Source organism: Diadema setosum, chromosome 14, assembly GCF_964275005.1.
Source record: "Diadema setosum chromosome 14, eeDiaSeto1, whole genome shotgun sequence".
In the NCBI taxonomy this organism is placed as follows: domain Eukaryota; kingdom Metazoa; phylum Echinodermata; class Echinoidea; order Diadematoida; family Diadematidae; genus Diadema; species Diadema setosum.
The window spans coordinates 30,383,227-30,397,285 of record NC_092698.1 but is presented as its reverse complement, the minus strand read 5'-3'; the positions used below and the strand labels follow the sequence as shown (position 1 = coordinate 30,397,285).

The window sequence follows — 14,059 nt, the reverse complement described above, 5'->3', positions numbered from 1 at the left end:
AAGCCTCTGCATCAAAGGAAAAGAAAGTTCACAAAAACAATACCGGCCGTTCTGCCTGCACATCGACGACTGCGGGCTCTGTACAATCATCTGAGCATCATGCCCAACTGATTGAGAAACTTCAAAAAGAACTACATGATACCGGCAGTTCTGCCTGCACATCGACATCTATAGTAGAACCCTCCAAGGAAAACACAGGGACTGTCCATGATGACCATACTTTTAAAGAAGCCTCTGCATCAAAGGAAAAGAAAGTTCACAAAAACAATACCGGCCGTTCTGCCTGCACATCGACGACTGCGGGCTCTGTACAATCATCTGAGCATCATGCCCAACTGATTGAGAAACTTCAAAAAGAACTACATGATACAGGCAGTTCTGCCTGCACATCGACATCTATAGTAGAACCCTCCAAGGAAAACACAGGGACTGTCCATGATGACCATACTTTTAAAGAAGCCTCTGCATCAAAGGAAAAGAAAGTTCACAAAAACAATACCGGCCGTTCTGCCTGCACATCGACGACTGCGGGCTCTGTACAACCATCTGAGCATCGTTAATACCTTCATTCTCTAGGTCCGGAACAAGATGAGCAATTGGATGATGAATCGTGCGATGAATTTTGTGATCTGACCTCAGAAATTGATTCTGAGTCTGATTACCATCCGGAAGAGTCAGAAGAAGATGAAATAGTAATACCAGGCTCTCGTGTACCCCTTACTCGGTCGAATAAAGAAATGCAGCATGAAAACGGGGAACCTGCAGGATTTGAAGTGGTAGTAACTGAAGGAAGTGAGGGCCAAAATGTAAGTGAACAACTTCTGCGAAGTGTTCACAGTGTTAACACTGGGGGTGTCTATGTGATGAGAACACATAATCAGGACTCAAAAAGAGCCTATGACAAGGTGGCCTATTGCTTGTACTGCGACAAACCCCAGAAGAAATTAACACAGCATCTTCCACAACATAAGAATGAAGTAGAAGTTGCAGCATACATGGCAGAAAAGCCCGGTGAAAAAAGACAGCGTTTGCTGACAATTATTCGCAACAAAGGAAACCACAAGCACAATTGTGAAGTCCTTGCTGAAGACAAAGGTGGACTTGTTGTTATTTACAGACCATCCCATCATGCTGATCCACAAGATTATGTTCCATGTTACCACTGCTATGGGTGGTTCGCAAAAACTGAAATGTGGAAGCACAAGTGTGTTGTAAAGCCAGCGCAACCAAGCAGTTCTGAAGGAAAGAAAAGGCAAAATCAAGTGAGAAAAGGAAAGCTCCTGCTTCCACCTGCTCCAGGAACAAAGTCTTGTGATATTGTGCATAAAGTACTCAGTGGTTTAAGGAGTGATGATGTGGCACGTTGTATCAAGGGGGACTGCCTCATTGTGGAATTAGCAAAGAAACTTTGCCTGAAGTTGGGCCATGACGGTGAAACCTACAATTTCATAAGATGTAAACTTCGAGAAATTGCCAGATTGCTTCTTACATACAGAATGTGTACTGGAAAGGAAAATGCCACTTTGAGTTCCATCATTTCTCCACAGGAATTTGATGTGGTTGTCAGGTCAGTGAGGGAAACAGCCGGGTTCAACCAAGACACTCACGAGTATACAACACCTAGCCTTGCTCTAAAATTAGGTCATCTGTTGAAGCAGGCTGCTGGGTTACAGCTGGTGAGGGCAACAAAGAATGGAGACACCGAAGCAGAAAAGATGGCAAGAGACTTCATCACACTAATTGAGAAAGAATGGGAGACAGAAGTATCATCACATGCACTCAGAACCCTCTATCAGCAGAAGAGAAACCAGCCAAAACTCTTGCCCGTAACATCAGATGTGGTAGCCCTGTCGAAGTATATTGAAACCAATGCTGAAAGATGTTTGACAGATCTAGAGAGTGCTGAAGACAAAGTAAATGCATGGCAGCAGCTCAATCGCTTGATGTTAACCCATTTGATTGTCTTTAATAGAAGGAGAGCAGGGGAGGTTTCAAAAATGAGTGTTGATGATTACACCAAAATCAAGAAAGGATCAGACCATACAGTAGATGGGCAGATGGCAACACTCCAAAACTGGGAGCAGCAATTGGTGAAATGTCTTTGGAGGGTTGAACTTGTGGGGAAAAGGGGAAGAACTGTTCCACTTATGATGACAAACTTTGTGAAGTCATGTATGGATGCTCTTATGAGGTACAGAACTGAGGTTGGAGTCAACCCAAGGAACAAATACTTCTTCGCCCTAGCAAGAACTGACATCATGTCACACGTTCGAGGATGTGATACACTTAGAGAACATGCTCAGAAGTGTGGAGCGGTGCAGCCAACATTACTCACATCTACAGGATTGCGCAAGCACATTGCCACTATGACACAACTGCTCAGTCTCCGAGAAAATGAGATGGATGTTCTTGCGAACTACATGGGCCACGATCTTCACATTCATCGAGAATTCTACAGGCTACCAGATGCTGCACAGCAAGTTGCAAAAATCTCAAAGCTTCTCTTCGCAATGGAGGGAAAGGGCGGAAATCCTGTTGAAGTGCTGAGTCGGGCAAGGAGCATTGATGATCTTCCACTACAGCCAAACGAAGGTAGATTTGAAATTTAATTGCCATTCGATCATATTCAGCATGGATGCAGTTATGATTTATGACAATTAAGTGTATAACGCTCTCTAAAATTTGTTTGATCATGATTGATACTCTGAATTGTAGTGTTCATGCTCATTGCTAGAGACCAGATTTTTATTTTTTTTTATATATAGCTCATTGGAGCCAAAAGCTCAAATGAGCTTATGTCATTGCTTTTTGTCTGTTGCCCGCCGTGTGTTGTGTGTAAACTTTTTATGCCTCCGCCACGAAGTGGTGCCGGAGGCATTATGTTTTCCGGTTGTCCGTCCGTCCGTACGTCCGTACGTACGTACGTCCGTCCGCTTTCGTTTACGCGATAACTTAGTAATATTGACTGGAATTTAACCAAACTTGGTCCAAGTATAAAGTATGATGGGGCAATTATTTGATTAGATTTTGGGTGAAATCGGCTAAAGGTCAAAGTTCAAGGTCAAATCATGAAATTGTATCCGTTTACGCGATAACCCAAGACTGGATCAAGCAAATTTCACCAAACTTTGTCGGAGGATAATGTATGATGGGGCAATTACTTTATTAGTTTTTTAGTGAAATTGGACAGAGGTCAAAGGTCAAAGATCAAAGATCAAGGTCAAATCCTAAAATTTATCTGTTTCCGTGATAGCTCAAAACTGGATGAAGCAGATTTCACCAACTAGGTCCAAGGATGATGTATGATGGGACAATTAGTTGAGTAGATTTTAGTGACATTGACAAGAGGTCAAGGTCAAAAGGTCAAGGTCAAGTGATAAAAATGTCGCCATTTCCCCCATTTACTTAGACTTAGTTCCTCCTGTTCCTTGTGGAGCATTGGGCGGTAACAGTGGTCCTCCATTCTGCCCGGTTTGTTGCAATATCCTTTGCTTCATCCCAGCTTACTCCCATTGTTTGTAGATCCTTCATTACTGTTCTTTTCCAGGTGTTTGTGGGCCTTCCCCTTCTCCTCTTTCCACTTGCAGGCATCCATTCTAATGAAGTTTTGGCGTGTCTTTCATCCTTCATTCTCAGGGTGTGACCTAGCATCTTCAGTTTTTTTCCCTTATAATAGTGCCGAGGTCTTTTTGATTACATCTAAATAATACTTCTTCATTTGTGATTTTGTCCTTCCATGTGATCAGAATTTTTCTCAGACATCTTTGGTGGAACACATCTAATTTCTTGGCTTGCCTTGCTGTTATTTTCCATGTTTCACTTGCATAGACTGCCACTGGAATAACAAGGGAGCTATAAAGTGTGATTTTGCTGTCCAATGTGATATGTTTTGATCCCCACACCTTCTTGAGCCTCTGGAAAACAGATCTTGCTTTGCCCAGCCTACATGTGATGTCCAGTTCTGTATCCCCATTCTTGGATATGATGCTGCCTAGGTAGGTGAAGCTGGAAACCTCTTCTGCGGTTTGATGGTTCACCTGCAGATTCATAGGACGTTCATCATGGATTGACACGACCTTGGTTTTTTCTGAGCTAACTCTGAGGCCCACCTTGGCGTCGGTCTCTGTGAGGCTATCTGTCATCTTTTGTAGGGATTGGGCTGTATCTCCCAGAAGAGCCAAGTCATCTGTGAAGTCCAAGTCTGTTAGGCGATTGTCATTCCACTTGACTCCAAAGGTTGCTTTGTTCATGACTTTCCGCATTACGAAGTCGATAGTGAGGAGAAAAAGCAGTGGCGATAGAATACAGCCCTGTCGAACTCCTGAGAAGATGTTGAAATGATCAGTGTAACTGTTGTTTGTTCTGATGCAACAGCAAGAGTTGGCATACAAACTTTTGAAGATGTTGATGAATTTCTGTGGGATTCCATATATTCTTGCAATATCCCAGACTGTCTCTCTGTGTACGCTATCAAAAGCCTTCTTGAAATCCACAAAATTAATATATAACTCCATATTAAATTCAAGGCTCTGCTCAATAATGATTCTCAGAGTTAAAATCTGCTCAGAACATGATCTCCCATTTCGAAAGCCTGCTTGTTCCTCCCTCCTCCCCCATATATCTATGTAATATGCCCAAAGGTATTTTCTTGAAACTTAGTGTAGACATGTACTACTGCGTGAAGATTCTCCAGAGAGAGTTTCATGTCATAAGGTCAAAGGTCAAGATGTCAAAGGTTAGGTAAAAATGTTGCAATATCACTTTTCTCGCAAATGGTTCAATGTATCTTCATGGAACTTGGTACATACGCATGTATTGACTGGCAGGGATTATCTAGGGAATTTAGGGGTCATGGGTCAATAGTCAGGGGGGTCAAAGGTCAAGGTCAACTCCTCAAAATTTTACTATTTCCCTCATATACTAGTATATGCAATGCTTGCATTATTAGTTTAAAAACCTGATATATACATGCATTACCGAATGGAGATTCTCCTGGAAATTTCCAGCCAGAAGGTCAAAGGTCAAAGGTTAAGGGTCAAAGGCCAGGTTTCAATGCCCCCCAAAAATCTGTTTTCTACTGTATTTTACACTCTTTCTTCATAGCTTGGAAATTACTCAATGCATAAACTTATAAAAAGGTCCGTCAGAAGTCAAGTAAAAATTCTCAATTCCCTAAATATATGTACTTGCACTCTTAGACAATTTTAGCAAACCCAGTTCAAGGAAAGTGAACATTCAAGATATTTCTGACAAACCTGTCATTTCAATATTTTGCCAGTTATGTGAAACTGTCATCACACATTGTGAAGACATTGTAATAATAACTTTTGAAAGGATAGTGCTACTGCTTTGAAAGTTGGCATTAATTATGGACAGAATGTGTTAATGAGGCATATTTAATTTCAGTTTAATCTGACAATACCTTCATTGTTGTTACTCTGGTGGTTTACTTCCTGTTTTTTTGTCCCATTCATCGCACAGCCAGCACGGTTTGGTAAAGATTAAGCGCTTGAATAGACACTGTACTTCAGAGCCTCTTTTCTCAGTTCACACTTTTCCTGAGTTTGTGCTTTCTTCCCAATATTTAGATAGGTTAGGCGAGTCCATTTGATTTGAGTTACACATCATTTTAAAGTTTAAAGTCTGCTCTTTCAGAATATGGTCTTAACTAAAAATTCATGTCTGGCGACTTTTTGTTTGTTTTGAGGTGCAGGGTCACATAGATGGAGAATATAGTTTGTTCTTGGCAAGACTTAGAATGACCCTCTTGGGGCCTTGGAAAGCCCACTGGGCCACAAGGGCAAAACGGGGGGGGGGGGGGGGGGGGGGGAATTTAAAAAATCTCCAGATCCAAAAAGAGTAGCGTCAAGATATGTTGTATGTATAGATACCTTTATGTATGAAAAATATAATTTCTGCAACTTACAGTATAATTATATTGCCCTTAGCTATTTGAAAATAGTTCAGGTATGTGATACTAAAAGAAAATCTGTGAACTATCCTCAACAGAGCTGGACGCAGGAGATACCGAAGGACCCTCTGATGATGAGTCCTCTGGGGGTAGTGGGAGTGATGACAGAAACTCTGACACGGAGGTGCAGTCTTCTGCAGCAACCAAAAGAGGTACAGTGACAAAAATTGTCATGCTTTCACATTCCAGTGCAGCTCTCAAGTGGAAATGATTCTAAAGTTACATCTACATTGTAGTACTACTACATTTTAACATGGCGGTCAGTGTCAGAGGACTGCCTTTACTTTCAGCCTTGGTTGTGGCTAGTTGCATTGCATGTGGAGGTCCTGTGTACTTTAATTACTAGAATTTTCACATAAAGGCAGTCTAAAAAGTCTATTGCTGATAATTTGTACTAAGTATAATCAAAAATTATGCATAGACTTAGCATAAATTTGAATGATTATGACATACTTTGTTTTTTGGTCTTGAAATTTTTTCGTCTTGAAATTTTTTCCATCATGCTCTGTTGGCATGCCAAATTTTGGAAATTTTTGTTGCTCTGCAGCCGTGAACTGAGGAGGGGGGGGGGGGGCAGAATCTACCCACACTAGCTCTGAGGTGGATCCAAAAGACCCAGCTCTATTAGAATAAAGATGTCGGTCCCGGTACTACCCTTTTCGCATTGCTTCTCCTTTTCTTTTTTTCTTTTTTTTTTTTGGCTTAACTCTTATTGTGCCGGGCAAAAAACCCCTGGTGCGCTGGAGGATTGAATGACCTGCATTTTGAGCAAAATTAATTGACCATGCAACATCTTTCCATGCTTCGAACTTTCTTCAGCAACATCAGATACAAGAATAATGCGCATGAAAGTGATAGAGAATTTTATGGTTTTCCAAGTCACAGTAATTTTATTTGGTGTCTTCATCTCATAAACAAATAATTAGTGTTGAAGAGAAACTTTTGTGATCCCAGCTAATCACTGAAGCAGAATCCCAGCTGTTGTCACGGAAGTTGACATTCTAGCGGAGTTGTCATCATGACAACTTTTTATTGGGATTGGGATCCAGGCCTGCATGTGCAATTTTGCACCTTCTGCATGAAAAGAGCTAATGTTGTTATGTGAATTTATAAATTACACGGTAAAACAATTTTGATGTTTATTAGTACTGGTATATAGAATGAAATCGGAGTCTTTGTAACATTCCTGTCTTGCAAACAGCATTGTTGGTACCTGGAGATTGGGAGGGGGCGGGATGGAGATGTGTCCTCTTCTATATACCTCATTTTCTGTTTCTGTTTCTGTTTCTACAACCAGTCTCAGCTGTTGTGTTATTTGGTTTTATGCAACATTTTCACTAAGCAGTCGTATTGTGGGGTCATGGAGTTTGACAAAAAAAAAAAAAAAATGTTTTATTCAAACTGTTTGCCCTGCAATAAAATGACAGAAAATGAACACAAGTTATTGTTTAAGGATGCCCAAAATTATGCTGAATAAACTGTGGACTCTTGTTTGCATTTCATATTCGAATATATAGTTATTTATTGTATATCTTTTACAAAGGTCAGAAAAGGTGTTTCGTGCAAACAGGTGTGGATGACCAGGCTGTTACAACAGGTCAGAAGAGGTCTCTCCAACCAACAGATGAGAATGACCAGGCAGCCAAAGACTTCACAAAGCCTAAAAAGAAAGTATGGACCAGTAGTGAAAAAGCAGCCGTGAAGAGAAATCTTGGAAAGTTTATGACAATCTCTTCAAAACTACCTGGGAAAAGTGAGATAAACAAGTGTCTTCATAATGAGCCTTGTCTCAAACATAGAAACTGGCATAATGTGAAGGATTTCATAAGAAATTTCAAAACTTCCATTGCTAGAGCTAATCAGTATCATGAGTAAATTTTTGTAAAGTCCCAGCCAGGCTGTAGATTTTGTTTGTTTGTTTGTTTTTCCTTTCTTTTATTTTTGCCACTTTTTTACTTTTACACATTTGCATATGTAAATTTGTCTTTTTTGATATGCTGTCACCATAAAGTTATACAACATATGCCATATGTTTTCGTGCCATCTCATAGCCCATTTTATCACCATGCACATTTTTTGATAGATGCAAAAAGATCATCTAGTGCCTTGTACTAATGTATATTGTTATTTGTATTTTATTTATGTACTCTTACTGCTGGACAAGATTCTCATATTGTGTGTGTATTCAGAGGGCATAATGACATAAACTTTGGAAGGACTCCAGTCTCCCACATCACTAAACCAGAATAGAAGTACTTGTACCTTATGTCAAAGGGCTTTCTAATAAATGGCTTGTGTGATATATAGAAATCTGCTCAGAACTATCTGAGGAATGGTTGCCTTCACCTAATTTAATGTTAATTCCATAAACATGTGCAAGCCTGATCAGTCCTATAGCTAAGATGCTACGATCTCTGCTCCAATGTCTGTCAAATTCCACTAGTCTACAACTATCAATCTTCTTTCATCTGTCAAGAAAAAATGTGATGTGATGTTTTTAGCTCACCCGAGCTAAATATATATAGTGTTAAGTTTGATCACTACATGAAACATGACTAATATGTCACCTGTATGGACTGCCAGTGTATGTTCAAATAGTACATAGTTATGTCTGGCAGCCCATGAAAGTGGCATTATTATGTATATAGGTTAAACTATGTTATATTTCTGTTTTGTTTCGTTTTGTTTTTAAATGAAACGTGGAGTGATTCTATTTTGATATCAAACGGTGGATCGTCAACATTTAAACTTGTATTGAATATGAGAAAATAACTATGGGTCAACATTACTGTCAAACATTGCTCTAACCATGTCGTAAGGCTTATACTGGGTGTTATTTAATAACTTTGATAACTCAAAAAATCTTAAACTGGTTTTGGCCAAATTTACACAGTAGATAGCTGAATAGTGTTCAATTTTGTTGGATGTAATTTTGATTTAAAACCTGTTTTCATTTTCTCATAAGTCACCATCATTTTAAAATTTTGATGCCAAGTTTTGGTAAAAAAAAATCTAACCTACAAGTGTATGTAGAAAATTTACAATAACACGCGAGTCAATGGGAGTGTGTGAAGTTTAAGTCGGTCAATAGCCTATAATCTGTCTATTGAAATTCTCTCTGGCCACATGTAATGCAATCTAAACAATTCATGAGAATTACTGAATGTCTGGGTTACATTCAGTCTTGGTTTCATGCTTACTTTCTTTTGGATAATCAGAAGTGCTAGTACAAAATATGAAATATCTTTGTAATTCAAATAAAAGGAATCACCAATAAAATGTGTTTAAGGCACATAACAAGCAACAACCTATGGCTGAAAACTGGCAGATTTTATTTGATTTAGAAAGAATTTTCATATTTTGTACTCACACTTCTGATTTTCCAAAAGAAAGCAGGCATATCTACAGTGTATATTTAGCCAAAACCAGTTTAAGATTTTTTGAGTTATTAAAGATCAAAAAGTGTAAAATGTTTTCTTTTTTTAACACCCTGTATATTGTTTGTGATTTACTTTGTGATGTTTTAATTGACCTGTATTTGTAAAAGCTTGCCAGGCATTGGAATTGGCCAAGATGTTTTTGCTTGCTTTTGTTTACAATAATAACTGAAATTTACCCACCCCCCCCCCAAAAAAAAAAAAAAGGAAGAAAGAAAAAGGAATGATGGAAGTCATGTTTTACATATTTTACCTATTGGAAGCCAGTTTGAGTAGTGAGTTGGAGGTAAAAGGATTAGGAATTCACAGTGATTTGGCTCTATAGAAACAGCAAAGATCATTTCAGACTTGTCAGTATGTATTGGTATAGTCTTTCACTAAAATTTTCTCGCCATTTCATTTGTGTAAATAATTTCAGCTTTCATGTGCAAGTCTGATAATTTCTGTAGCTATGATGCTATGATCTCTTCTCCAATGTCTGTCAAATTCCGCTGTAGTCTATCAATCTTCTTTCATCTGTCAAGAAAAACTGTATTGTGTTGTTGTTTTTTAACAGGTTAATGATTTGGAACAATCTGTAGTAAGGTGGTTTCTGTGTGTGTATGCAAGTGTCTTTTTTTAGAACATTAATTGTTATCCCATATTGTAGTATTTCACTGTATGCATCAGTGCACAGTCCCTATTTTAACTTCTTACATTCTTTATCAAAAGTGCATTCAGATACCAAATCTCATGTGAACACATGTTGAATTTCACTGATCTGAAATTATATTCATTACTAATTTTCGCCCCAAGAAGTTGGCCGGTCTGAGAATTAATGTCTAATTACCGCACTGTCTATGTACTAATTGCGACAGGTTTCTCTTTTCCATGTTCCCTTGATTCTTGTAAAATGTGATATTGGGATATATATATTTTTTTTTTTATCAGTGTTATAGTGACTGAGTGCTTTCACACATCATGTCTTCATTTATTATTGTATGGCAGTAAATGCAGTAAATGTTATCTTGTAAGAGTAGAACACAACTTAGAATTAGAGTCCAATCACAGAATGGACTGTTCATAAATAATAGAAAAAGGTTGCCGTTCATTGAATATAATTGATTATAATGCAATACAATGCAGAAGGTAATTGGAGAACTTTTTTTTTTTTCTAAAATTGTGATGGATCAATTTGATATAGTGTTAAGTTTGATCACCACATGAAATATGACAAATATGTCACCTGTCTGGATTGCCAGTGTATGTTCAAATAGTACATAGTTATGTCTGGCAGCCCATGAAAGTGGCACACACATGTATATAGGTTAAACTATGTTATATACTTTCCTTTTTAGGTGTTGTTTTTATGCCTCCGCCAAGCAGTGGTGCCGGAGACATTATGTTTTCGAGTTGTCCGTCCGTACGTACGTCCGTCCGCATTCGTTTACGCGATAACTTGAGTAATATTGACTGGAATTTTACTAAACTTAATCCTAGTATAAAGTATGATAGGGCAATTACTTATTAGATTAGATTTTGGGTGAAATTGGCCAAAGGTCAAGGTCAAATCATGAAATTGTGTTTGTTTACGCGATAACTCAAGACTGGATTGAGCAAATTTCACCAAACTTTGTCCGAGGATGATGTATGATGGAACAAGTACTTAATTAGTTTTTTAGTGAAATCAGACAGAGGTTAAAGGTCGAAGATCAAGGTCAAATCCTAAAATTTATCTGTTTATGTGATAACTCAAAAGTGGATGAAGCAGCTTTCACCAAACTTGGTCCAAGGATGGTGCATGATGGGACAATTAGTTGAGTAGATATTAGTGACATAAGCAAGAGGTCAAAGGTCAAAAGGTCAAGTTCAAATGCTGAAAATATTGCTATTTCCCACATATCTATGCAATGCCCGAAGGTATTATCTTGAAACTTAGTGTAGACATGTACTACTGCGAAAAGATTCTCCAGAGGGTTTCATGTCATAAGGTCAAAGGTTAGGTGAAAATGTTACAATTTCACTTTTCTCGCAAATGGTTCATGTATTTTCATGGAACTTGTACATACGCATGTACTGAGTGGCAGGGATTATCTAGAGAATTTAGAGGTCATGGGTCAATAGTCAGGGGTCAAAGGTCAAGGTCAACTTCTCAAAATTTTACTATTTCCCTCATATACTAGGATATGCAATGCTTGCATTATTAGTTTTAAAACTTCATATACGTGTATTTCCTAATGGAGATTCTCTCCGAAATTTCCAGCCAGAAGGTCAAAGGTCAAAAGTTAAGGGTCAAAGACCAGGTTTGAATGAAAAAAAAAATTGTACTCTAATTATACTCTTTCTTCATACCTTGAGAATTACTCAATGCATAAACGTATGAAAGGGTCGGTCAGAAGTCGGGTAAAAATCCCCAATTCCCCAAATATGTGTACCTACACTCTTAGACAAATATATGCAAATCCAGTTCAAGGAAAGTGAACATTCAAGATATTTCTGACAAACCTGTCATTTCAATATTTTGCCAGTCATGTGAAACTGTCATCATACATTGTGAAGACATTGTACTATACACCTACAAATGTATTCAGAGAATCATGCATTATGGCTGAGGCATCAGTTGCCATAGCGACATTTCTAGTTTTGTTTTTTGTTTTTTTAACGTGGAGTGATTCTATTTTGATATCATACTGTGGATTGTCAACGTTTCAACTTGTATTGAATATGAGAAAATAACTAAAATAAATGGGTCAACATTACTGTCTAATATATTGCTCTAACCATGTTGTAAGGCTTATATATTGTATGTGATTTACTTTGTGATGTTTTAATTGACCTGTATTTGTAAAAGCTTGCCAGGCATTGGAATTGGCCCAGATTTTTTGTTTGCTTTTGTTTACAATAATACCTGAAATTTACCCCCCCCCCCCCAAAAAAAAAAAAAAAAAAAAAGAATGATGGGAGTCATGTTTTACATATGTTACCTATTGTAAGCCAGTTTGAGTAGTGAGCTAGAGGGAAAAGGATTAGGAATTCACAGTGATTTGGCTCTAGAAACAGCAAAGATCATTTCAGACTTGTCAGTATGTATTGGAATAGTCTTTCACTAAAATTCTCTCACCATTTCATTCTTGTAAACAAAATTCAGCTTTCACTGAAAAGATACACTGATCGTTGTGCACTTTCAGAGTGGAGTGGTCAAAAATTTGTTTTTCTATTTTGAGTTCTATAGTAACTTTTGTTTTCCAGCTCTTTTCATTGCACATGTGCAAACTAAGGTACATATACATATGTTAAAAAAAAACAACCATACATTATGTACACATTATAGTATCAAGCCTTTGTATGCAGTAGGTATTGCAATGTAACTGTTGGTACAAACAATAGAGTGCTTCATAAGGCATCAGCCACATAAAATTTATTGAGCGGGCATTTCATAAATGCACACAACTGTAAATTGTCATACATGTATTCTTTCCAATATCCCCAATTTCATAGTTCAAGATAACATATCCCCATTTGGCACGAAATACCTGTAAACATTTTGTCCATAATTATCAATATCAATTCTTTAAAGCTCAATAAATAAACAAAAATGATTAAGAATGGAATGGCCATGTATACACACTTTCCAATGATCATATTCACCGTTTTATAGTTTTTACTCATCTATTTATGTACATGTACAGTACATGCATATCCACTGCAGAAAGCACTTCTTATGCATCCACGTTTTCATTCTTTCTACAAATAAGTGTATAATATATCCACACTTACCTACCTTTGCTTTTAAGAACCTATGTCTCCACGTTTACATAGTAAACTCACAAATATAAAATAAGGATTTGTTATTATTATTCTTTTACCATTTTTAATTTATTCAATCGGTATTACATGTATGAAACAAAGAGATTTCTTTATCAAAGAAAAAAAAAAGCCTCATATTCCAGTATCGCCAGATTCATAGTTGAAGATAGATATACCCATTAAACGCGAAATTCCTGTATGTGTGTGTCCACGCTTACGTAGTAAACTGTAAGATAAAATAAGTTGATATATTGTTAATTTTGACATTTTTAAAACTTTAATTGGTGCTGCATGTATATGAAACAAAGGGAATTATTTGTAAAAACACCTCATATTCAAGTACATGTATCCCCAATTTCATAGTTAAAGATTAAATATCTCCACATGTAACGCCGATTAGAAAAGATGTATACACTGATTTGATGAAAGTATGAAAACGTGGATGCATAAGAAGTGATTTCTGTGTATGAGAATGTGGATATACATACTTTCCTATGATTGTTTCTTTAACGGATCATATCCCCCATTTCATAGTTATTTCTCATCTTATTTATGTATATTTTTGTTTGAAAAGATTTTATTTTCTGCATTTCATATTTTCTTTCAGAATAACAAAAATAACAAAGGCAGGTTCAATTACACAAATACAATTCTGAAAATTATTGACATATTACATAGTAAGTCATATTTTGTATGTAAAGACAAATGAAACGTTAAATAACATACAAAATGTTTATATGGCCAATAATGACTTAATTCACAGTACAATATATAATATATACATATGATGCAGAGGGCCGCCGTTATAAGCCGTGCTTGAACAGACGGACAGCCAGAGTTAAATTACCATTTTTTATTGTAGTAC

At 37.3% G+C, this 14,059-nt stretch overlaps 3 protein-coding genes across 5 annotated transcripts in view; 2 read left to right on the top strand and 1 right to left on the bottom strand.

Moving 5' to 3' along the window:
* Nucleotides 1-330: 330 nt before the first annotated feature.
* LOC140238273 (uncharacterized) lies at nt 331-1,940 on the top strand (the record flags this gene model as incomplete). The annotated part of the gene is made up of 1 exon (XM_072318208.1): nt 331-1,940. A coding segment is annotated over exon 1 (1,203 nt), but the record flags the coding sequence as incomplete, so codon positions are not given.
* Nucleotides 1,941-1,997: 57 nt separating this feature from the next.
* On the top strand, nt 1,998-2,709 carry LOC140237910 (uncharacterized). Its single transcript, XM_072317838.1, has one exon. It carries the CDS (start codon nt 1,998-2,000, stop codon nt 2,607-2,609), a length of 612 nt encoding a protein of 203 aa, XP_072173939.1. The 3' UTR covers nt 2,610-2,709.
* Nucleotides 2,710-6,560: 3,851 nt separating this feature from the next.
* The window catches only part of LOC140237911 (UDP-N-acetylglucosamine transferase subunit ALG13-like), a 43,218-nt gene continuing 35,719 nt past the window's right edge, over nt 6,561-14,059 (bottom strand). For 2 of the 3 annotated variants that reach the window (XM_072317841.1, XM_072317843.1), the window contains exon 5: nt 6,561-7,631. The gene's annotated coding sequence lies outside the window, so the exon portion shown is untranslated. Of the gene's footprint in view, nt 7,632-12,720; nt 13,421-14,059 lie in introns of those variants that run through there. The other variant, XM_072317840.1, reaches the window with a different exon arrangement.

What these genes read in the sequence shown, in the direction of transcription:
- LOC140237910 (XM_072317838.1), top strand. Translation starts at nt 1,998, where the DNA reads ATGAGTGTTGATGATTACACCAAAATCAAGAAAGGATCAGACCATACA.